We start from the raw sequence: 25,332 nt of genomic DNA on the forward strand, positions 1-25,332 counted from the left end.
AATTGTGCTTTGAGCGCGCATATATTGTTTACAATTGGGACGCATATATGAAGCCTCTCGGCATTAAAGTCCAAACACCACAAGGCCACGTGTATGCTAGTGGGAACAGGTTAAAATCCTCTGAGACTAGCAATCAGAGGCAGCAGGACTTTAGATCTCACACTGCAGATATATAGCACCTTCAGATCAGCAGCAGAGATTCATGACCATATTTGTAGAAATTAAAGTCACACAGTTTAATTCAAGCAGCAAACATTAATTGTGTACCATCATCTTATCTTCTGCAAGGTTGTCTATTTCACACAACTATCTGCTCATAAAGCCCTGAGTTATTTACATCTAATATAACATGGCAAGTCCCTGCACAGTGTGAGTTTGACATGACGTATCTTGTAGCTAGGAGACGGTTTTCCAATTTTCTAATAGGGTTTAAGCTGCAGTGTGTCAACATGATTGAGTTTACAAGGGAAAGCGGGCTAACCTTAGTGTATTTTTAGATTTCTTCAGTAGATGGAAGGAAATAGCGACAGATATGCTTGATTTAATAATATAACAAAGAGAAACACCATCATTTTTATTGTATTTCATTTTTCACTGATCTTTACCAGGGTCATATATATCTTTCCGTACTTGTGGACTAATACTGATGTGAATGTACAATATACTGTATGTGTAAGGCGCTGCATAAATTGTCGGTACTATATAAGCATAAATGAATAAATAAAATAAATAATTCCTAGGGCAATTTCACATTCTGGTCATGACAATTGTTATCAAGCAGCATGGTTGGTGATTAAAGAAGTTGTACAAGGGATATCATTATTTACAGGTACCTATACCAGCAGGATCTCTTACTATTTTGCATATCTAAATTTAGCTAGGTCGTGATTTATGTGGATCAGTTTGCTTGTATTTAATAAAGATGGGAGATCTGATATCCTATTCAATTAAATTCAAAAAATATTAAAAAAGATTATTATTATAATGATATAATTTAATACATGGAAAGTTTCATATGATACATAAACATAGTGTTTCTATTCTGTGATTGATTTTATTTATAGTCACCTTATGGACTCACGTACATGAGCTTTAAAATAAAGTGCTCACTGTCACCCACTCACTGTTACACAGTCACTAACAGCCATCAAAATGATTGAATTGCACTCTATTAAACAAATGTGGCTATAGAGTCTATGTTGCTCCTTCTGAAGCCTTTGTTATTCTAAATGACTACTCAGATTCTGACACTGACATGTGGGCACTGGGCACAGAAAACTGCACAGATTAAGGGGAAAAACACCCTGAAGATACAGCTTTTGCATGCATTTTTAAAGCCGTTGGGATAATTATGGTGCAATTTGCATTCTGAAATTTTAGCATAATATATTCTGTCTGTATTCCAACCAAAGCAACAGATTTAGTTCAGCGTGAGTGTACAGCTAAATTGCGTCTGTCTGCCTATTTTCTCACTTAAGCCACAACTGCAGGGACCTTCTTTGTGAGTTATTTTTCCCTCATATCTGTCACAGAACTTAGAACTAAAAACTGTGTATGTCTATAATTAACGAAAATCAATAAATAGGACTTAAGAAGTTCTTTACTTCTACAAGCGCAGACATGGTCATTACATATACAATATAATGCAACTTGTGTGTAGATTTTAAATCTGTCCTCATATTTGCATTACCAAATAAAATAATGTGATATATTAGAAACTGCACTATTGAAAAATGTGACCCTATATTTGTAGAATTTGCAATAATTTTAACTAACATCTTTGGTATTTTGCCACATTTATACAATATGCCCTAATATTCCAGTGTTTCTGGATTTACATTATATTTACATGAATCTATTATATTTCTTCTGTATGCTTTTTTGCAGATAACCTTTGGAGTGACCAGAATCTTGAGGCTGATCCTGATCTTCCTCCAGGATGGAGAACAATTCGAGATTCCTCTGGCACCTATTACTGGCATGTGCCAACAGGAACCACTCAGTGGCAGCACCCAATGTACAATTCGGGAATATCTCACAGTCTGAGTACTGTTCAGGAAAAGGTAAATTATCATATTACGTATTTAAGTTCTATGTCATTTTGCAGTGTTAGTTCTCAATGCCGGTCTCTTGATGCTAAAATAGTAAAAATTGAAGTATATTTGATGTTCTTTAACTTTAAAGGGTTGGCCCACCAAAAAGTGATTCTTTAATTATAGGCATTGACTGAGCATATTTCTTTTTCATCTATTAAGGGACAAGGGAATTGAAATATTGTAAAACATCTCGGTTATACTGCCACCAACAGTAGGCTGTGACACTGTAAACAGAAAAAAGTTGCATTCCAGCCCCCCATAACCCCTCCTCTACCCTGCTCAGAGGGAAGTATCTATTGCTGAAGGCTGCAGTATTCCCCTGGACAGTCAGTAGACAGAACCTGCTGGGACTGCAAATTTCTCCTTTGGGGAGAGTGTAAGTCCTGAGGTTTTTGTGGGACCTGACTATCGGGAGATAGGTCATCCTTCTGCAGCCAAGCTGCAGTCTCCTTAGTTTTCTACTTCTCTCTTATCCTCAGTCAGGTGAACTTCCAAGTAGTAAAATTGGGACTTCTAACCCTCATTCCTTGATGAAAAGTGCTGCCTTGTGCAGGATTAGGTTGGATAATTCCTAGAATCACATAATTGGTAAGGGACAAGGCAGATTTATTTATTTATTTTTAATTTTCTTTATTTCTATTTATTGCTATCACAAGGTAAATGTTACAGTCCATCCTTTTTAGAGACCTCAGGGTCCATTAAACCAATGCTGTCACTAGTACAAAAAGGTTGGTCCTGATTTGCCTGTACACCTAGTATCCGTGCTGGGAATTGGACAGCTCTGAACCTGGAAGTGCTCAGAACTGAGCACTTCTGGGTTCAGTCTTAGAGTAGCAGGTCAACAGGGTGTCTACCCTCAGTCATCTTGATTGGTGGTCTCCAAACTGCGGCCCTTGGGCCAGATGCAGCCCTCTGTTTGCCTTTATCAGCCATTGAGGCATAATTCCTGCCACCAACACCAACAATGGGGCATAATTCCTGCCACTGAAAACAAAAATGGGGCACTATTTCTCCCACGGACATCAACTATTTCTCCCTCTAATACCAAAAATATGGACATTGTTTACTCCCACTGGGCACAGTCTGGCCCCCCTAAAGTCTGAAGGACTGTAAACTGGCTCTTTCTTTAGAAAGTTTGGAGACCCCTGATCTTGATCATGCCACCGCAGAGGTCCCAGGCTCATGGAGGAGCAGAGTAAGGATAGGAACTGGATGGCTGCTCATTCACATGTAGAAGCAGTTCTTCAGTTGGCCATGAGCAGAAGTAGATAAAAACAAACCTGCAAACTAGGGTTATGCCCATGATTTCAGCAGTACCGACTGAAAGTGGTTACCGATCAAGTCTCCAGGGCCCCCACAACAGTCTGTAGTTCCCCTGTGAAGATCGGAGTGATCTTCATGGGGGAGCTGCATGTGCAAACTTTCAACATATATTAATGTATTCTCTACATGGTGCCACATGCAGGGGAAAGTTAATGTACAGTTTGTGTGCTGGAAGAAGTTAATAGCTAGGTGTACCATGAAACACAGAGACAAACATTTTCATTGTAAAAAAGACTAATGTACCAAACAAAGATGTTAGAGCATAGGTTCTTAACTGGGCTATGAATACCCCTTAGGGTTATGTGTCCCTCATGATGCGAGTATGAGACTGGATCTCTGAATAATTTTTAAAAAGTGAAACCAGATTCTATGAATTATTGAACCTGAAATTAAAATGCAGAGAAATCGACTTGATGTGTTAACTGACATGTGAGTAACATACTTAGTAACTGGACCTCACTTCCATGTTTGATTGCACCAAAACAACAAAAAATGTCACTAGTAGCTAGCTTGCACTAGTAACCATATTTTTTAAATGTATTCATTTATGTAAATAAATACATAAATAAATAAATAGTATAGACCCCTATGAATTTCTTTCAGCTGTTCTGTTTCTTGTTATCCATATTCAAAACAAAACCAAATTATTGACAGCTTTGAAAGGTATACTTATACCCAACAAGATTGATGATGATTTCAACAGTCAGGGGTAGAGGCAGTGGTGTATTTAGGTTATGTGCTGCCCTAGGCAACACAAAAATCGGATGCACCCCCCTCCCCCTGCCGAGAGAGCCTGACATTGACCAACAACACCCCTGTCCCCCCTCCCACCCAAGAGAGTCTTCCACTAACACACATTCCCCCCAGACATCCCTGGGAACAAGAGTCGGGCTCTGCATACACCATGAAAGCAGCCCACAGCCTCTCTCGGATCCCACCTGGTCTCAAGTGTCCCTTCTTCCAGGGGGTGGCCCCCCTGAAAAATGCTGCCCTAGGCAAATGCCTTGTTTGCCTTGTGGTAAATACACCCCTGGGTAGAGGTATGGAGACAAATTGGGCAAAACAATGGAGGGTCTGTAATTGTAAAAAGGTTAAGAACCCCTGCTTTGGAGCTTTGTGGTAGGAATGCAATATTGTATGGTACTTTCCTATGTAAGTATATCACTTTTTTGACACTCTAAAATTTAAATGAGCAAAATGTGTTAGAGCTTTGGGGTCGGAATACATGACTGTACTGTCCTACGCAGACCATTTTTTTCACGCTCTAAAATTTACCTAAGCAAATTGTAAAGGAAAAGAAAATAATATAAATGCAAAATAGTTACATTTTGTTCTTATGCACAGAAAGTCCTTAGGACTTCAGTCAGTGATGTTTCTTCAGCTCGGCCCTTTCCTGGAACAGTATCTACATCGGGCAGAAGGTAGAGAACACATTCTAATTTATCAAAGCTAGCAGGTGGTGATGTTACAAACGAAATCCCTGTTGGTGTAATGTGCTTACTTATGTGCATGAAACATTTTGTATTTCTGCTCCTGTGTGGTGACTTTGTACAGAGTGAGTGGTTGTTGGCATTGCAACGCTACAATGGCTAGAATGTCTAAAGCTGATACTTATTTGTCTATTTGATAGGCTTTCGATGCCATGGCATGATGATGATTTATTTCACAATATTAATGATCCAAACTGTAAGGTAACATCTTTATGAACTATCTATACATTGTGTTCTTTAGTAGCAAGGGAACTGTTTTACTGTATGTTATATGTTATGCTGGTATTTCCAGAAAACTCTTTATTTAAAACTCTCCTCGCCAAGGTTCTGATTAAAGAGTATTTATACCAAGACCCCAAAAATGTATATATTGCAGCTTACCGGTCCGTTGTTGTTATGGTTGTATTGTTATTCCTTTTTCAGGCTTCTTATCCTTTATTTTTCTCCTGGTGTATCTGGAAACAGGTTACCTTTGATTAGAGATGTGCATGACAGAAAAATTTGTTTCATTTTGGATTCGTTTGTTAAGTTAATAATTTCATTTCACCATATTCGTTATGGTAGAATGACTCATTTTTTAAATTCTTTTCATATATTCGGATTCGCATAGTATATTTGTTGTTTTCAAATCAATTTGAATTTCCGAGGACAGTTATATTCGTTTTACTTTATTCTATTCTAGTCTATTCTAATATATTCTCTTTTCTTCAGTTTTATTTTCTGTTCTATTATTTTCTATTCTATTTTCTTTTCTATTCTGTTCTAATATATTCTATTTCTTATATTCTATTCTTCTATTTTCTATTATACTCTATTCTTTTCTATTCTATTTTCTTATATTCTATTCTTTTCTATTCTATTTTAAATTTTCTATTATAATCTATTTTATTCTGTTTTATTCTATTCTTTTCTGCTGCATTTTTTATGCATTTGTGTTGCATTTCTCCCCTGGACATGTGACTGGACAAAGCACTTCTCACAACTCTGCATTTTTTATGCGTTTTTGCAGTGTTTTACATTCATTTCAATGGAAAGGTGCATTTTTGGTGCGTATTTTTTGTACCATACCAACCATGCACCAAAAATACAGCAAGTATGAGCTTTAAAAAAGCAACTGAAATGCAATGGACCAGTGTGAAAAGTTCCACAGGATTAAAGATTTTAACCAAAAAAAAAACTGAACAGTGCAAAAGGGCTCTTAAAGTCCTACTTGCTGCATTTTTGGTGAATTTTAGGCGAAGTAAAAAAATTGCATAAAATTACATCTCTCCATTAAAATAAATAGAGCAGCAAAAATGCATTAAAATATGCATAAAAAATGCAACACACCTGTAGAAAGTGCTTTGTCCAGTTATGCACCCAAGGAAAAAAAAATGCAAAGCCAAAGTGACAAAAATGCACGAAAAACACATAAAAAACACAATACGCCATGGCAAAAATGCATATGCGTTTTTGCCGCATTTTTTTGTAACTGACCAGTGTGAAAGCAGCCTAAGTAGGAATTATCATCTTATTTCACTTTTATACCTCACTGTATTTATTGAAATATGTTTCCATTTTAAATTCAAATTCATTTTCAAATTCATTTTAGACTCCAGATTCATTTTTTAATTCGGATAGTTCATTATTTTTTTATTTAGTTTTCTCGAAATTCCTTACTATTCTGATTCATAAATATGGATACATCCGAATATCCAAATAATGAAAATTTCATCCAAATTTTGATTTTTAACGAAAAGAATCACACATCTACCTAGGATCTGGTGGGACCAGATATGCAAGCTAAACACAAGAGGAAACCACCAGTTAAGTGTGGGCAACACAATTTATTAGTGGTAATACAACATACAATATGTAATACATACAGTATACATCATTCGAAAGTACAATTATCCTTTGAATGGCACCCCAAAGCACATTGTCAATGGACGTGTGTTGCAGTACACCACAATGCATGGTAATACAGTATTGTGTATTGTAGTGAGTTGTGTTACAAAAAATAGTACTTTTTGGTGCATTAGCAGCCTGTTCAAATGAATGAGCTTAAGGCAACACACATTACCGTGCTGCATAATGCATGTGCACTGACAGTGTGATTGGACCATAATAGAAATAACTTGCAGCTAGGTAGGATGAGGCTTGCCTTTCTCTGTCCACCTCTCCAAATAGAATTGATGCAGTATCAGCTAGCCTCAAGTATGAGGAGCAGCGTGTGCCTCTGTAGCAGGGGCGGACTGACCATTTGGAAACGCGGGCACTGCCCAAGGGCCCGGGGTCAGTAGGGGGCACTATGAGATGCCCCCTGGTACCTTTTTCATAGGCTTTTTTGAGTTTGGGCAAGGACACAGGGGCCCCATGATCCCCTATTGCCCGGGTGCCCCATGAGTTGTCAGTCCGCCCCTGCTCTGTAGTTAAAACATTCAGACCTTCATCAGCTTAGCACTGCAGTTTTAGGACATGTACCCCACCATCCCCATAATGTCCAAACATTGTTCCCCCTTTCCCCTCCAGACAATCCTCTGAGACTCTGAGACTGCCCTCCCTCATCCATTCCAGAATGTGCTCAGTCTTCATTGTACCTAGCCTTCTTACAGCTAAAGATGTTTATTCATTAGAACTTTAGTACTTCATTAGCACAACTCCACAAATGCAATGACAGCTCAGCCAGTCAGGGTCCCAGGCTTGAGGAGCTGTAGGTGCCTCTGTGGGTAAATAATTCTCCATTTAGACATCTGCTCTACAGAAGCAGTGACAGCTCAGCTGAAGGCTTCCACTACTCACTTCCTCTGTCAGGCTCTGGCTGATAACATCATCCAATGCAGAGCCCAGCTGAAGAAGTGAGAAGTGGAAGCCTTCCTGTGTACTTTAACTGTAGTGACGGGAAATGAAAGGGAAAGGCAAAGCTTGCATTTCCTGTTGATAGTAATGAACTAAGTACTACTTCTGCCACAGAACAGTATTGATACTATCATTGAAAGCACAAACATAAATAATCCCAGTAAAAAATGGAAACAAGAGCGCACTGGCCTAGCGCATTATTCCAGATAACAATTTGCTGAATAATAACTAAAATGTACTCACAAACAAAAGGTGACAAATCACATAACATAAGACAGTCACTATAAACATGCTCCATATGGCACCAAGGGTCCCAACATGAAAGAAGTGCCATCCAAGGGCCAAAGAAAGGCTGACACGTTCCGAGGGAAACCCTCTTCCTCAGATTCACTTTACCTCGAAACGCATCAGGATTTCTTTGGCCCTTGGATGGCACTTTTTTCACGCCGGGACCCTTGGTGCCATATGGAGCATGTTTCCAGTGACTGTCATATGTTAATGCGATTGGTCACCTTTTGCTTGTGAGTACATTTTAATTAATATTCAATAAGTTGTTATCTGGGATAATGCGCTAAGCCAGTGCGCTCTTGTTTCCATTTTTTTCTGCAGTTATTTCTGACTTCCCCTGTCGTACACGGGAGCAGCAAGGCTTGGCCTATCCGCTCATTATTTTGCGTATATTTGGGTTCCACCTCACTTATCTGTCCATGCACAGGAGCGTTTGGCATAATAAACTAATCCCAACCTGTAAAGGAAGATAAATACTTTCCTTTCCAGTGGCACATGTCTTAAAGCTCTGCCGTGTTGTCAATCTCTGGCCTCTACAGGTATCTAGAACTGTCAAATACCTGCTCCCCTGCTGCACACTGTGACTGACTGACTCCTACAACACTACAGGACATAGGATCCAGTGATATAAATAAATGAAAGCCCTCCAGTTAGTAGCAACTCTTTCAGTGCTGTTGTAATGTTATGTGCATAAATGTACTTCTAGAGTACCCCCCTCTGGTCTTGCTTCAGGGCTTTCATAGGATTAATTTAATTAGTTGTATTATTGTTATGCCTAGCCTATACAGTAGCTGGAAATACAGTACTACACAGATAAATTGTTTTTTTTTTTCACATATAATGTGTTTTTTTTTTCAGAGCTTTGCAGTTCATTGTCTAGGCTGGGTGGAAATACCCGAAGAAGATCTAGCACCTGGAAAGAGCAGTATCACTGTTAACAATTGTATTCAACAGCTGGCCCATACTAAGTGTGACAGTAGTGACATGTCACCAAATGAAGTGAGTTTCCTTTAGTCAAGAACTAGACTGCATTTCAAGACACATTTAGCATCCCTTTGTGGTTGGTACTGAAGTGACCATATAACATATTATACAGTGTGTTACATATACTGGACCTGGGAAACCCTTGCCAATTGCCTTTAAAAAGGTAGCCATTGTAGAGAATTGTGAATGGGGTAAAAACATATCCTTTTGCGCTGTTCAAACTGCAGTACATTATTCAAGGAAACAAGTAAAAGTAACTTATGTGCTCCTATTGCCACCAATAAAATAATGCAAGCATTTTTAAGTCACAACATTCACACAGTTTACTTTAAACTGGGTTCCCTGTAACTCACTACATCCAGAATCAAGAGCTTTCTACCTCCAAGGTTTGCTGGTAGTAAACTTCCTGAACCATATGCTGTGTAATTTCCCCTTTGTTTTCTATTTCAAAGATTACTTTCAGACTTCCGAAATTGGTTTGGCTGCTGAAGAAAATGTATTAACATTTTATACATGAGGCTTTCTTCATGGGATAGATAGCAAAGAGCATGCATAAAGTGTGTTTGAAGATCTAAGGACACCAGATGGCTGACAGTGAGATGGATAGATGTATGGAGTGAGATGGATTGTGAATTATAGCATTAAAAAAAAAATTGAAGTACTCAGATGGTCTGTGCCCCCTATATACTCCATATGTACCATATTTACTTGAATGTAATGTGCAACTTTTCTGGTCAAATAGAGGCTCTAAACTCGGTGTGCACATTACATTCAAGGGCGCCTTACATTCGGAGGCAAACACTGCTAAGCCTCCAACTCACCTGGCAGAGCCGCCACCACGTCCGGCGATTCTGCACTGGCTGCAGGCGGTACCTCCCACACACCCGGTGGTAAGGCAGCCCTCCCCCCTTCACTTTCTCCAGCGGTCCCCCCCCCATCTTCTCCAGCGGTCCCCTCCCTCATCTCCTCCAGCGGCCCCCCTCATCTCCTCCAGCGCACCCCCTCATCTCCTCCAGCGGCCCCCTCCCTCATCTCCTCCAGCCCCTTCTCCGTCTCCATACCGTAAGTTTCAGCTATTCCAAGCAATACTTAGAAAACGTTTTAATAAACGGTAAGTTTATGTAAAATCTTGTTTTAGGTCAGTATTTAAGTGTTCTTGCATGGCATCTCACATATATATTCTTATTATTATGGCCAAATTTACCACCCTAACTCCTCCCACAGTTTTTACTCTACATAGACAGTAATATACCGAAACGTGCGGATTGTTCCCGATTGGTGTGCTATTACTTTTTGGAACGTTTTGCCGAATGGTTCACAAAATATCTGTGTTTTTGTGGTGAAATTGGTCCCATAGGAATGAATGGCGGAATGTTCAAAACTAGAGTGGGAACTGACAAAAGCTAGTTACTCCGCCCACTCCAGTTGTAGACTACTGGTGGAGGCAAGAACACTTCACACAATTTCCCCAGAAATTGTAGCTTTTCTAGTTTGTTTAATACTTTACTATATTGTAATACAAAATGTACCATAACATATGGTGAATTTATTGTTGCTGTCTAAAGTACTGTAATTACCACTAGTAAAAAATCTTAACATAAGCCCATTGTCACATTTTATTACTGTATTTTCACTAATTACCAGCAATAAAATGAAAGTCCATAACTTTAACCCATTGTTGCATGCAGGTGCGCACTACAATCGCCATCAAATGATTTTTTCAAGCCTTTCAAAATAGAGGTGCGCATTAGATTCGAGTAAATACCTAAACCATCTGATATCTAATCATTGCTACATCTTGCTTAGTATTAAACATCATTTTGGTTCATGTATGTTTAAATTCATATGAAATACTTAAATTCATACTTTATCTAGGTATCTACACCCATATAGGTAGGTAGGGCATTTGCCATCTAGGTCACATGATCCCCATCCCTATTATCACAGTACTGCCTGGGAGGGGGCTGAGTTTCACAACAGCAAATCACATGTCCTGTGACATCGCTTTAGCTAATCCATGCCCTTCTTTCCAGGCCATTCAGAATGGAATGTGCTGTCAATCAGCTATGTGCTCCTCCCCCTAGGCAGATCAGATGCTTGACTGACAGTGGACTCCACTTTTAATGGTATGGAAGGGGAGGGACTGTAATAGTTAGGATAGCATCACAATCAATAGATCAGATGAAAGGGACATATATAAAAAGGTCTGTGAGTACTGATAGCATACATGATCATTTAGGTATTACACTACTTCCACTTCCATACCATTCAAAGTATAAGCTACTGTCAGTCAAGCATCTGATCCCCCTAGGAGGCGATACACATGCCTGACTGACATTGCACTCCATTCTGAATGGCCTGGAATGGAATGCGTTGATTAGCTAATGTGATGTCTTCTCTGTTAAAAATGATGTCACATGACATTTTCAAAAATGGTTTAACTCCACTTCCAACCTTGGCCATGCTGAACAGGCTCTATGAGCCTGCAGATCATTGCTACCAGGAAGGAAGAAGCCCTAGTTACTCATGAATCACCAGGTACAAAGGCCATACATAGTTAATAAGTGAAAACATACTGCATATACTCTATACTGTATATACAGTGCTGTGAAAAAGTATTTGCCCCTTGTTGATTTTTATTGCATACCTTAATGATTCAGATCATCAAACAAATTTTAATATTACACAAAGATAACCTGAGTAAATACAAAATGCAGTTTTTAAATGATCATTTCATCTATTAAGGAAAAAAGCTGTCCAAACCTGCCTGGCCCTATTAGGTCCTAAACCTTATAACTGGTTGTGCCACCATTGGCGGCAATAACTACATTCAAGCGTTTGTGATAACTGTCAGTGAGTCTTTAACATTGCTGTGGAGGAATTTTGGCCCACTCTTTGCCAAATTGTTTTAATTTAGCCACATTGGAGGGTTTTCAAGCAGGAACAGCCTGTTTAAGGTCATGCCACAGTATCTCAATTGGATTTAAGTCCAGACTTTGACTAGGCCACTTCAAAACCTTCATTTTTGTTTTTTTTTTGAGCCATTCAGAGGGGGACTTGCTGGTATGCTTCGGTTCATTGCCCTGCTGCATAACACAAGTGCGCTTGAGCTTGAGGTCACAAACTGATGGCCGGACATTCTCCTTCAGGATTTTTTGATAGAACACAGAATTCATGGTTCCATCAATTATGGCAAGTCTTCCAGGTCCTGAAGCTGCAAAGCAGCCTTAATAAATGGAATCATCATTTAAAAACTGCATTTTGTATTTACATGGGTTATCTTTGTGTAATAACTTGATCTCCAGAGGATTTACCCCCATTCCTGACCAAGCCATTTTTTGCAATACGGCGCTGTGTGTTACTTTAACTGACAATTGCGCGGTCAGGCAACGCTGCACCCAAATGAAATTTATGTCCTTTTTTTCCCCACAAATAGCTTTATTTGGTGGTATTTGATCACCTCTGCATTTTTTTTATACTAGTAATGGCAGCGATCAGGGATTTATAGTGGGACTGTGGTGGGCATTCTGACACTGGGTGGGAACTGACTAACTGCCATTGACATCCCCAGTGACACTAATACAGTGATCAGTGCTAATAAAAAGCACTGGCACTGTACTAATGACACTGGGCAGGAAGGGGTTAACTTTTGGGCGATCAAAGAGTTAACTGTGTTTTACTACGTGTGCTGTGTGCTGTTTTACTATGGAGACATGCTGCTTTGTATTTCTCTGCTGTGCAGAGAAATACAGAGCAGCATGTCCTTGCTGGCATGTGCGCTCCCTACCGGAAGTGCAGATCGCATATATATACATGACTTTACACAGCCCTGCTGCCCTGTAGCAGTATTTCTGCTATAGGGTGGTGGGAAATAGGTTAAAATGTTTTTGATGATCTGAATTGTTTAAGCATGACAAATAAGCAAAAAAAATATCAAGAAGGGGAAAATACTTTTTAACAGCACTGTATATATACAGTATCTACTGTATATTGTGCATATATATATATATATATTTGGGGGGGGGTTTAGAGTCACTTTAGGGATATCAGCGCAAGATCTGGTGTTGATATCCACTCTAAGGCTCAGTTCACACCTATGCAGTTTACTTTTTGTCCGATTTGCAGTGCTTTTCACAGTTTGTTTTGCGGTTTTCTACACACGTTTTTACGACGTTTTGTTCAGCTTTTTTTCTTTTGTTGAAGTGGAATTTTTTTTGTTACTGGGCGAAAACCCAAACACGGCAAAAACGCACTACCATGCATTTCAGCAGCTTCTCCATTGAACTCTATTATAGCAAAAAAGCTACTTTTGGCTTTTAAAAAAGTCCCTGACCCTTTCCAAAAATGCAGCAGCTCAACAAAGCATACTGTAGATGTGAACATGTTCCATAGGAAACCACGTTAGATGGGCTGTAGTGCGTTTCCACAAAAGCAGTAAAAACCGCATTGGTGTGAACAGAGCCTTAGGGCTAGTTCACACCATGGTGCAGAGATGTCAGTTTTTCAGCACGCGTTCTGCAAGGGCACAACAAAATGAATTGTTCTCTATGTGCCCTGTTTACACCACAATGCTAGTATCATGTGCAGATTTTTTCTGTACAGGAATCTTCACGGTGTATTAAATAATTGAAGCACCCATGAAAATTGATGTATACTGATGTCTGAGCAAGTGCAATCTGCGCATCAGTCTCCATCAGTTTCTCTGCACGTATGGTGTTAAGGAGGCGTTATACTTCTACCTAACCCCTTTCCAGGTTCTTAACTGTCCCATTTGGCTTCAAAACAAAAGTTGTAGTTGTAGTTGATTTTAAATCATTGAGAGATTGTAATGGTATCTTGACTGCAGTGCTGTTGCAGTAGTAACTATGGTAGGCATACAGCCTAGGAGCCCTTGCCAATAAACACTGCAGGATCCCCAGAGGTATGGATAGGCACCTGGCAGGTGCTACAGAATACCAATAGCCACTCAGTACTGACTTGTGTTTATTTGACTTTTATTTTATGCTGATATTAACTTTTATAATATGCGTTATGCAGAATAGCAACATAAGTCTATTATTGATATACTGTACATGAATGTTTCAGGGTTTTTTTTTTGCATTTTAGGGTGAAAATATGGTGATGATTTTGAAAAAAGATACAATGAGCTTGGTGGATCCACTTGATCACAGTCTTATTCACTCTCAACCTGTCATCAACATTCGAGTGTGGGGTGTTGGCTGCAATAATGGAAGGTATGCAAGTTAAAAATAAATATTTGTATCTTTAATAATAATTGGCCTGCCCAAGGTTATCGGAGCACCCAACAGGCTTTGTGGTCATAGGTATGGGTCTTAAAGTGAAACTACATTCATGGTTTAAAGTGTATGCATACCCAGAACATTTTATGTTTTGGCTAGAGTAGGGGGTATTAGAATCCTCACTGGTGAGAATTCACTCTCTTTATTTGTCCTGGTGGTCATTGTCACAGTTGTCACTGGAGCCAGAGGTGACAAGAAATCGTCCAGTGGGGACACCTGTTCCGGTGACAACAGACATGGAAATTCCCTAATTTTGTAGAGATTTCTTATCATTTCCTATTCTTTTATCTGGGAGATTCACAACTGATGTATTGCATTTCCAAGACAGTAGGTGAAGGAAATCCTCCCCAACAGGGCATACAGCAGAAAAAAAGCCTGAAAGCTAGAAATGGAATTTTAACCTTTCTCTATTCTACTCACCAAGATCTAGCTATACACATACTTTAAATGCGTACATGTGTCTGATAACAGTTCTACAGCTTTTTTTATGCGGAAAAATTATTTCTGTTTAGTATATTTACCATCTTGGCATATTTCTGCTCCGAAAGGTCACTCAGAATTTATGTTGTGAGAGGTGCACAGTTGTGTTCCCGGTCACCTGGTCTTCTGTATCACTCCCTAACACTTCCCAGGGCAAAGTTCCCGTGGCATCTTCTTACCTTCTTTGTATGGCAGCTGGGTGAGCTAACTGGTATCTCAAAGTAGAGGTTACTATGCGGAGCTGAAGAGCATGCAGCTTCTCTTTCTGAACACCCTACTAGTCCCAGAACCTGCAAAGGTTAGTATGCATATGACATCCTCCAGCTCTGAAATCATAACAATGTCACACCAGCTGCATCTCCCAATGCAACGTAAGGAACTCCCTTGACCGCTGTAGAGACCCACAGTCCTGGGTGTGGGGTGATCCAGCTCCAACTTTGAAGAAAACATTTAAGATTGCACAGGAAGATAAAATCAACTCTAAAATGTTCTTAATTAAAATATCCCAAGAGCAATACTTGACTTAACATTGCTATCTGCCAACTTTACCATCCATCAGTGTTTTTCAATATCATTATATTATGAATCTATACACAGAAGCAGAAACTTACCACAGATTTGCTTACTTTGAGTCAATTTACCTATAGTATATCTGTGAGTGGGCCAAAACCACTATAAATTGGAATTCAATATTTCTAAGCAACCCCTTGTGTTTTAAAAGAAGTAAAACATATCTACCCCAGTTTGCTTCCTCTAATATGTATTATTTGCTGAAACTTTAAACTGTCATAGAGTGATTATTTTAACAAGGATAAATACTGTTGTATGTGCCCCCTGTGGCACAACCCAGTGGTTGAGAAACTGCAATACAGAATTTTCTCCATAATGTAGGTGCAGAGCATCCTTCAAAGTAGCCTTTTGCAATTGAATTCCTGATCACTGCAGCATTTTGGTAATGAAGAAAATGTTCACTGATGCCAAATGAAAACATCTGATAGTAACTGATGGTTGATGATTATTATTTGCCTGGAAACAGGTCAATTGTAATTATACTTACGTTGGAATTATATTAAAAATAAGATCTTATGCTGTAACTCTGTCCAAAAGCTATTGGAGTGACAGAGATGACTTACAACCCTGGTCACCAGTCCAAATTAGCAATGAGGAAAGTAGAGTTCACTCTTGGCAAGTATCCATTTATTTTGCCAAGTGTACACATAGAAAATTAAATTAGTGGCAGCATCAATATTTCAGGGGTTCTCTTGTCCCCTTTTATTATATAGAAAAAAAAAACCTTTTTTACTGCAAAATAAAATAGAATAAGCTTATAAGATACAGTACTGATGTTGCTACTTTGTACCTAATTTTATTTGGATGAAGTTTTGCATTAAAACATGTTTATTTTGCTCAGAAAGCCATTTCCCTCAGAGAAACGTAACTTTTACACTCCAGAAGATAAAGCAATCAGTGCTAGAAGCTAATGATGCAATAGATTCAACTTACAAAGTATACCTATTTTTTTTAAAAGTGACACTTATTTTCAGCTGTATCTAATGAGATTTAAAGAATACAGTCACATGGGTAAATTAGAAAGGTTTATGAATTGAGCCTAATGCATGCAGTTTAACCAGTTTTATTGAAAAAGTGCCAAACCTTCAATAGCTGCAGCAAGTCCAGATGGTTGTTAAGGCTAGAAATAACGTCTGTCAGTGAGTGAATTGATCAGCTTCTGGGCTTGTGATCCCGCTACAAAACACTCTGTTGTTATGTATAATCTAATGCCCATGCAAACTGGCTAAAGAAGAAATATCGCCATCTACGACTGCATGCTTGAATGAGAATCAGAATTTTTTGTGAAATGCTATAGGTGGCCATGGACATGGAAAATATTAATTTAATTCTTGTTGGATTAAGGGCCATCTTTGGTAAAACTAAACAGCCTTGGCTGATAATTCTAAAAGTCTAAAACTTTTCAACCATTACCATTCCCCCAGACATAAGCCAGAACTGGAGCTATTTTTCTATACCTTTTTCCTCCCTATTCCATAGATATAAACGTGTATGCTTGATAAAGCCAAGCACTCATGTTTGTGAAGCAGTCTATGGACATTTTTGCCTGGGAGCAGTTAGTTCATGTCTGCATGCTATGTTATTGCTATGTGTCCTACTATGTCTATGGAAACCTTAAAAAAGAACTGCAGGATGTAAGTGTACTGTAGTAATCACACTTACCTCCATGCTATCCTTCCCAAGATTTTGAAAACCCTCATACCAGCCCATTGGTGCTCTTAATTAGCATCTTCCAATCCTTGTGTGTTTTTCATATGGTCCCTGACATGTGGTAATTACTTCTATTTAAACAATACACACTTTTAGCCATACAAATCAAAGAATTATCACCTGTGAAGCCCTCCTGAATTACAGTCTGTGTACTGGAACAGCTTTCACAACTCCTATCCTGTTCTCGGATAATGACATGTGCCTTTCCATGGTGAATGGATTAAAGTGTTACTAAACCCAGGGCCCTGCATTCATATATCTGGTCTCCCACAGTACACAGAGTATGGAAATGCAATTATTTTAGCAAATATAAACTGCTAAATACCTTTTCTCATCAGCAGTTAGAGCAGTCTTGTGACTTCTATCAGAGACCAGCCAAGCACTGCTTAAAGCTTGTAGGAGTTTTCATTCTCCTCTGACTGTCCTATAAGGCTGCTTGACCCCTGACCCTCTGTCTGGACAATACTGATTGACCCTGTGCTGATCACATGCACTCTCAAAAAAAAAAAATATATCTCTAGCAATACGCATCAAACTGAGCATTAGCAGAGTCCCTCCTAGGGCTATTTTAGTGTCAGTATGAAGAATAGTGCCATATTATTGGTGTCAGTAGGTGGAATAGTGTCCCACTCGTTGGTATCAGTGGGAGGAATAGTGCCCTATGGTTAGTGTCAGCGGGAGGAATCATGACCCATCATTGCTGACAATGGGAGGAATCATGCCCCATTGTTGGTGTCAGTGGGAAGAATAGTGCCTCATGGTTGGTGTCAATGGGAGGAATAGTGCCTCATGGTTGGTATCAGTGGAAGAAATAATGCTCCACCGTTGGTGTCAATGTGAGGAATCAAGCCCGATCTTTCGTGTCAGTGGAAGGAATAATGCCTGCTGTTGTCAGTAGCAGGAATTATGCCCCAGTGTTGGTGTCAGTGGAAAGAATAATTCCTGTTGTTGATGTCAGTAGCAGTAATTACGCCCCATCGTTTATGTCAGTGGGAAGAATTGTGCCCCATTGTTGGTGTCAGTGGGAGGAATAATGCCTTATGGTTAGTGTCAGTGGAAGGAATAGTGCCCCATCATTGGTGTCAGTGGGAGGAATAGTGCCCCATCATTGGTATCAGTGGAAGGAATAGTGCCCCATCATTGGTGTCAGTGGGAGGAATAGTGCCCCATCATTGGTGTCAGTGGGAGGAATAGTGCCCCATCATTGATGCCAGTGGAAAAATAATGCCTCATGGTTAGTGTCAGTGGAAGGAATAATGCTCCATCATTGGTGTCAGTAGGAGGAATCATTCCGCATTGTTGGTGTCAGTGGGAGGAATAATGCCCATTGTTGTCAGTAGCAGGAATTATGCCCCATTGTTGGTGTCAGTGAGAGGATTAGTGTCTTGTGTCAGGGGAAGGAAAAGTGCCCAAGGACCAGATAAAGGCAAACAAAGGGCCACAGTTTGGAGACCACTGTTCTAGACAACAGCAGGACTACTAACTTTTGCTGATTACAGTGACAGAAAGCTGACTATTAACATACATTGCTTTTCATACAACACCATTGTATTTGAAAGGTGTGGCACTATCCCAGGATTTGACCCAAAAAAGAAAGTTGAATGTTAGAATGCCTCTCTGTGGAGAGGTAACCAACATGCAGTTGATTTCCTGTTCTCCCGAAAACACCTTTCACTTTGTACCATATACTATGTCCAGAAATGCATTTTTCCTACATTTTCTCTGCTGTGTTCACATATTTACATTGTCTAAGACTGCAGTAGTTAACTTCCAGTATGGAACTTGACCTGTCCACATTTCATGAAAAGAAAGATACCCACAGGGACTTTGTGAGCTATTTATAGAATCTTCTATTGTCAGAATGAATCAGAGTTCAGAGGATCCTCCAAGAGTATACACCGTGAGATGAATTATAGAAGTATCTTAAATGTGTCCTTTGGAATACAGCTGTTAAGTGCTCCATTGCCTTTAGAGACAGCAAAACCACATGAATGAGCATGATATTTCCTTTCTTCAGGTCCATGTAACTCCTTTGGGATTATAACCAAGAAAAGCTGCATTATAAATTATGAACTGTAAACAGGAGCCTGAAATAGACCAACATTACCTTTTCATAGCATTTTTACAAGCTATGTTTAGCTCTACCGTTATCTTGTATTAAATGGATAAAGACAAATGCATTATACAGTTTGGCAAGCTTTTTAATATGTGGTTTTCTTTTTTTTTTCCTTTGGCTTTCCATCTTTGAATTCTGAAGGGACAGGTAAGCAGATATTTGTGTATAATGTTAATAATAAAATGTGGTTAACGTGAACCATGTGTGGCAAAGCAACAGGTTCACTTGGAAAGGAATTGAACCCTGGAAGTTTTCTCAAAAATTAAGGCAAGACAAGGACCAACAACTAGTCAACAGTATTGCTTGGGGTTCCTATGTAGCCGATCTTTCCCACATTACCGACTTACCATGCCTTGATCTGCACTGTGGAGGCAGCCATTTTGATAGAAGCAAGGTTTTGCTTCCTTACTTCAGAGCCTCCAGCAAGGAGAACAATGAGCAGTAGTGGCATCCCCAGATTTCACTCCATATCTCCTGAGACCAAGGTAGCCAAATTTTTAAGATGAAATCTGGGGAAACCCTGCTGATCATGGGCACTTTTAACCACACCTAAAAAACATGATATCCACATTTTTAACATGCCCTCAAACATCTGGTCACAAAGTTTCAGAACAAGAGGCAGATGGCAGATGCTGAAGGTAAGAAAAAATAAATAAACAGTTTTCAGCACTAGTTGACAGTGCCAGTGTCATGCTGTAACCCCCCCCCCCCCAACAGCATTGGTTGTCAGTGGTAGGCTCAGGTTGTAACAAACTTCCCAGCACTTGTGTTTAGAGGCAAGCTCAGGCTGTAATAAGATACCTCTCTCCAGCATCAGTGACAGGCTCTGGCGGTAACGACCCCCAGCATTGGTGGTCAGTGGCAGGATAATGCAAACCCACTTAGCATTTGGTGTTCACTCTGTTTTATTACCTGAGTACATGTTCTGGCACTGCTTCCTCTCTCCCAGTTGGTGCTGCAACAGAGAAAAGAAGAATGCATTACACATGCGTAACTGTTTAAAGCACTTAGTCCTGCAATGTTGGGGGTCCAGACTTCAGTGTGTCCCAGATCATAGGCAATTCAGCATGGATTGCGTCCAGTTATGGTATTTTAGCCAGACTGTGGCATTTCATCTATGCTTAGATTTTGTAAGCTGCACAGTATTTTCAAAACTGCTGGGGCCCCTTATTTATTACAAAGGGGAACTTAGTCTTTAAAGAGTCAATATAAGAAAAGAAAAGAAAATGGGGTGCTAAATGTCTCTGTAAGGGTGTTCAATCCTATCCCCTGCAGAAACAGTATCCAATAATAATATATACAGGCCGTGCACCCCTAAAGTATAGGTGCATTTAATATATGGAATAAAATTTACAATATACTGTAGTATTTTACCTTCACTACAGAGAAGTTATTATACTTATAATGCAACTGATGGGCAATACGATCATCAATTGTCTTCCAGGTACATATAAGTGGTCCAGTAACGTGCATAAACTTAGTAATGTTAAGACACATATAACCCACTAAAATCTATTTCGGAGATAACTATGTCAGTTTACAAAGACTTTTCTTTGGATCAGGGTTGTTTAAGGGATCTGTGAAGAATGTTCTAATTATAAGTTTATGATAGGTTATGCTAATAAGAGGTCAGGCAGAAAATGGCCATTCCTCAATTTTTTTTTCAATATCCCTTTTGTTCACTTTTATCACAATTTCTTGCCTGTAAGTCTGTTTATTATCATTTTTCCTGTTGCAGTTCAACATCTCAATTTTAATTTGAAATTATATCAATTGTTTTGTTTTAATTTGAAATGTTTGACACTGACACAGCTTGCAATATGGCGAAGGGAACAAACAGTTCTAGTCTTGCTGGTACATGTGATGGATTTTAGTACTGCTGTAATTGTGAAGCTGTACAGCAGTACCTTAAATAATTGCTTTTAATATTAACTTCCACATATCAGTTTGTATTGCTGATGGAAATATTGGAACTGCAGGCACTCCTGGACCTAAAAGGCAGAATGGGACAAGGACTGCAGCAAGAATCAGAGGCCTCCACATTATATTTTTTATTTTCTGTTCATTTTAAAGCTCCTGATGAGCATTGTGCAACATTGCAGATCTCCCATGCTCAAAAATAAATGGTGGCTTCAGACTGGTAACAGCTCTTGCCTGATGCAGGTGGCATAGTCAGGTTAATGATTGTATGTCTGTAGGCCCTTCAAAACCCCAGTCAAAATTTTCTGTCAGATCTTGTTTGGGGCAAGAGTTTATTAAGAAAGGTGAATGTTCGTGGCTGATTGCTATTGTTTTCTCCCTGATCTACCGCCTCACAGCTCCATAAGCACAAGTTAAACCCTATGCATACTTGTAGAACTTGTGGATCGCTTCTGATCCAGTTGCCATCTGAGGTCTTTAAGCGCCTTCATGTGTGCATATGATGTTGAGTACATTGTGCAAGTAATTAAATATTCTCACTATAGGAATGTTTCGTTTGTTTAGGACTTGCATATAAAAATTTATTCTCCTGATCACAATACATGGCAAGTATTAGGAAAGTAAAAAATCACATATAGAACAAGACATTCCTGTATTTTTTGCAATAAGGGTCATTACCTGTAACATTTTCTTTTATCAATCAGTCCCTTTAGAACTTATTTGATCTTCTCTAATAAGTCTTCAAAAGGTTGGACCTTTATAGGGTGGTGTTCATCATTTGTGGACTGGACTATCGGTTGTATGTAGGCCTCTCCCATATATCACAATATATGCTGTATTTCTACCACTGCACTGCTAAAATGTTGCTGTAAATCTCATCTATCATTTGATACTGGATTACAATTTCAGATGACACAACTGAGGTTTATGAGAGGTTTAGCTGCCCCCACTCAAAAGTCAAGCTTAACTTAACTATCTGTGTCACAAATGAGCTCATGGCAGCTACCCTTGGGTATTACAGAACTGTGTTTCTCTGGCCGATGAGTCATGGAGATATTAAGAATGACGTAAGCTTGAACTTTCTGTGGCTATAAAAAATATTGTACAGTTACACTGCACTACAAAATATTGAGTTGTAATGTATTAAACATATTTTTCCATAACATTCTGTAAATTGATTCCAAATTGTACACAGGCCTCCTAGTATGTATATTTCATGCTTTCCTGTGGCACTACTCAGGGCAAAAAGAAGGGCACATCCCACACAATATGTGTCCCCTAAAATCCAGGCAGGAAGCTTGAGCACTGCTGGTTGTAAAGGGGATAGCAGCTGCACCAATCTGCTCATAAAACATTTGGAGTTTGTATAGTCTTTAGTTCTGAAAAGTTGTAGGAAAGCAGCATCATATGTTAGTACATGCCCTGTTTGACTATTCAGCTGATGGAGACCATACAGTTAGCAGCAGGTGGGAGGTAACATTATTGAAATTGATCATTTTCAACCCCAGGCACTTAATAGCTATGTTGGCTGCCATGTTTGCTGTACCTTCATTGCCATTGTATAGTTCACACATAAAAAAATTTCAACTTTGTTTCTTTTCTAGTAAATTCCGGTTCACATATATGAGAATTGGATGCAGTTTGAAACGCATTCAATCCGCATAACATGTGAAATAACATTGCTTCCTATGGTGTCTGTTCACATAGGTACAGTGCAGTGGCAGTGCGGATTCAGTGCGGATTGAAAAAGAGTCCTGTACGATTTCTGAGCAGTGCGGTCCAGTTAAGCTGCGGATTTCAGGCTATTTACTTCTATGGGAACTGTTTATGAACCGCACATGTCATCAGTTGTGAACGGGATAAAATCCTGACCTGAACCGCTGAACAACTACTGTGTTAATTAGCTGTGAAACCTGAGTTTCAATCCGCATTGCACGGGTGAATCCACGATGCCTGATGAAGGGGTCCTGCGAGACTCCGAAACGTTGCCTTGCTGTAACTATGTGATCGTTCATTAAAAATTTTGGACCATATTGGTGATCCTCGGTGTGCTGGTGACATTTGCCCTTGCTGAATCTACACTAAATCTTTATTTTCTTTCAATCATAACTTTCCCATTTATAATCATAAATCTACCTTTTGTTTGTTATACTCCAATGCAAAGCTAAAGATATGCAATAACCCATAGCAACCAGACAGTGTTTACGCCAGTTGTATAGCCAGACCTGTAAAATATAACTTTGATTTGGTACCTAACAGTTTAATATTTGGCTCCTGAAGCTCTAGTGGCAAGACAGTCTATGAACTCTGCCCTAGACAAGGCCATAAAAAAGGCAGAACATGTGCAACACACAGACACTTTTTATTCAGTGGAACTGCCACATTATCTCTCTAAAAATGAAAAAAATATGGTGTTTGTGACAGTAGATTGGAAGAAACCCAAATCAGTAAGCTGAAATCTAAAAAAAGTAACTTAAAGCAGAACTAGACCTATCCTCCTGCAGCCAAGGAGGTTGATTCCTTGGTCATTGTTTGATCTGGAGTTGCCATGATTCTGCACATTTTCAGTTATGACAACAGCCATTTGATGGCTTGACAGTTCAGTTGACAGCCAAAGCAACTGTGACAGTTTTCATTCATGGCATGCCTTGAATATAATTGCTTTGGGGAACAGTTAACCTGAAGGGTTTAGTTCCACTTTAAGTTCATTGTATTAACAGTACACTACAATGTTTCAAGTTAATATGGTCCTGCAGTTTCTAGAGCAGGTTAGTTTGTGCCAGTAACAGTTAGAGGTCTTTGTAATGGCCTGTAACAATGTGAAGCTTTGAGATTAATGTCTCATGGAACAGAAAAGCACAAGCAGTAGAATACATTAAGACGACTATGCACTAAACAATCTGATTGTACAAGTCCCTGTCTCCTTTAAATTTACCAAATACCTTTTAGATTTACCAAATACCAATCAAAGCAGACAGGCCCTTGCATTACATAGTTAATGGTAGATCGAAAAGAGATTGAACAAGCAGATTGTATAATGTATGGCCAGTTTTAGACCAATTGGACACAACAGGGGCACTGTATTACTGTAAATGGACTCAGCTAGTTTTACTAATAGCCTTTACAAAATAAAATATACTAAAAAAAATAAAATAACTGGTGGTTGAGCATACCAACATGCAGTGAAGAACTGGCACAGGAGTCTTACAACTCCCCCCCATAGTCCACATAGGTGAAGATGCTCTTTAATGTTGGTTATATACTATTAATACTCTTAAAAAGCACTAATAAAATGTTCCTTCTGTTTTAGAGACTTTGCTTTTGTAGCTAATGATAAAGATACCTGCATGCTGAAGTGTCATGTATTCCGTTGTGATGTCCCAGCCAAAGCTATTGCCAGTGCCCTCCATGATATGTGTTCTAAGGTATGAAGTCATTGAGCCATGTATGAAAGAATCTGGAGAAATCAGCTTGATGTAAATAATATCAGTTTGTGTTATTGTTTTAAAACCTTGCTTATTTGCATAATGCGTAACTATAGATATGTGTATACTGACAGCCATATTTACTCTATACATATATGTAGACTCTGCTCCCTGTTGTTCAGTACTACACCTTGTCTAAGCTTTCACCATGAAAATGTATAAACCAGCTGACTCACTGAAAATTATCGGGTCTATTTATCAATGTTTTCACACAAGATTCACACAACTTTGACCCAATATTCCCACATTTCCACATAAAATTCAATTAGAAAAATGTATGAATCTTTTGTAAAAGCTGTGTGAAAACACTGAAAAAAAGACCTCAATGTGTTCTTTATGTGGCTGCCAACAACTGATAGGGGGAGCAGATATTATGAATAGATGTTTATAAATGTCCATTTTGTTGTTGGTGTGCGTTCCTGGTATGCGCACAATGCGTCTGCTTCTACTACTAGCAGAGAGTATCAGAGTGGCTTTGAGCCTTGTGATTGCTTAGAGGGCCAATCACAACAATCACAATTGTAAACAGTACTATTGTTTACATTTAAGTACCCTCCCCTTCCTGTAATAGAGGAAGGGGAAACTGGAGGATTGAATTAATTCATCGATTTATTAAATCCACCTGGCTACAGCAGAGGAATGCTGTGATTCAAGGTCAGGGGTTAAAGTGACACTGACCACCGATGTTGTGGGATTGTTTTTGAAGGAATCTAAAGTGCCAAAATCACCTAT

At 39.1% G+C, this 25,332-nt stretch overlaps 1 protein-coding gene across 1 annotated transcript in view; it reads left to right on the top strand.

Moving 5' to 3' along the window:
- APBB3 (amyloid beta precursor protein binding family B member 3) overlaps nucleotides 1–25,332 on the top strand; it is a 113,958-nt gene that overhangs the window by 63,686 nt on the left and 24,940 nt on the right. The window contains exons 2-8 of the mRNA XM_089661907.1: nucleotides 1,888–2,063; nucleotides 4,764–4,840; nucleotides 5,050–5,110; nucleotides 8,894–9,034; nucleotides 14,126–14,253; nucleotides 19,337–19,342; nucleotides 24,426–24,540. Coding sequence (XP_089518033.1) covers nucleotides 1,888–2,063; nucleotides 4,764–4,840; nucleotides 5,050–5,110; nucleotides 8,894–9,034; nucleotides 14,126–14,253; nucleotides 19,337–19,342; nucleotides 24,426–24,540 — 704 coding nt within the window. The remainder of the gene's footprint in view (nucleotides 1–1,887; nucleotides 2,064–4,763; nucleotides 4,841–5,049; nucleotides 5,111–8,893; nucleotides 9,035–14,125; nucleotides 14,254–19,336; nucleotides 19,343–24,425; nucleotides 24,541–25,332) is intronic.

The sequence above is a fragment of the Staurois parvus genome, unplaced genomic scaffold (genome assembly GCF_062004578.1).
Source record: "Staurois parvus isolate SC_StPar_1 unplaced genomic scaffold, SC_StPar_1.0 ptg000006l, whole genome shotgun sequence".
NCBI classification, from domain to species: Eukaryota; Metazoa; Chordata; class Amphibia; order Anura; family Ranidae; genus Staurois; species Staurois parvus.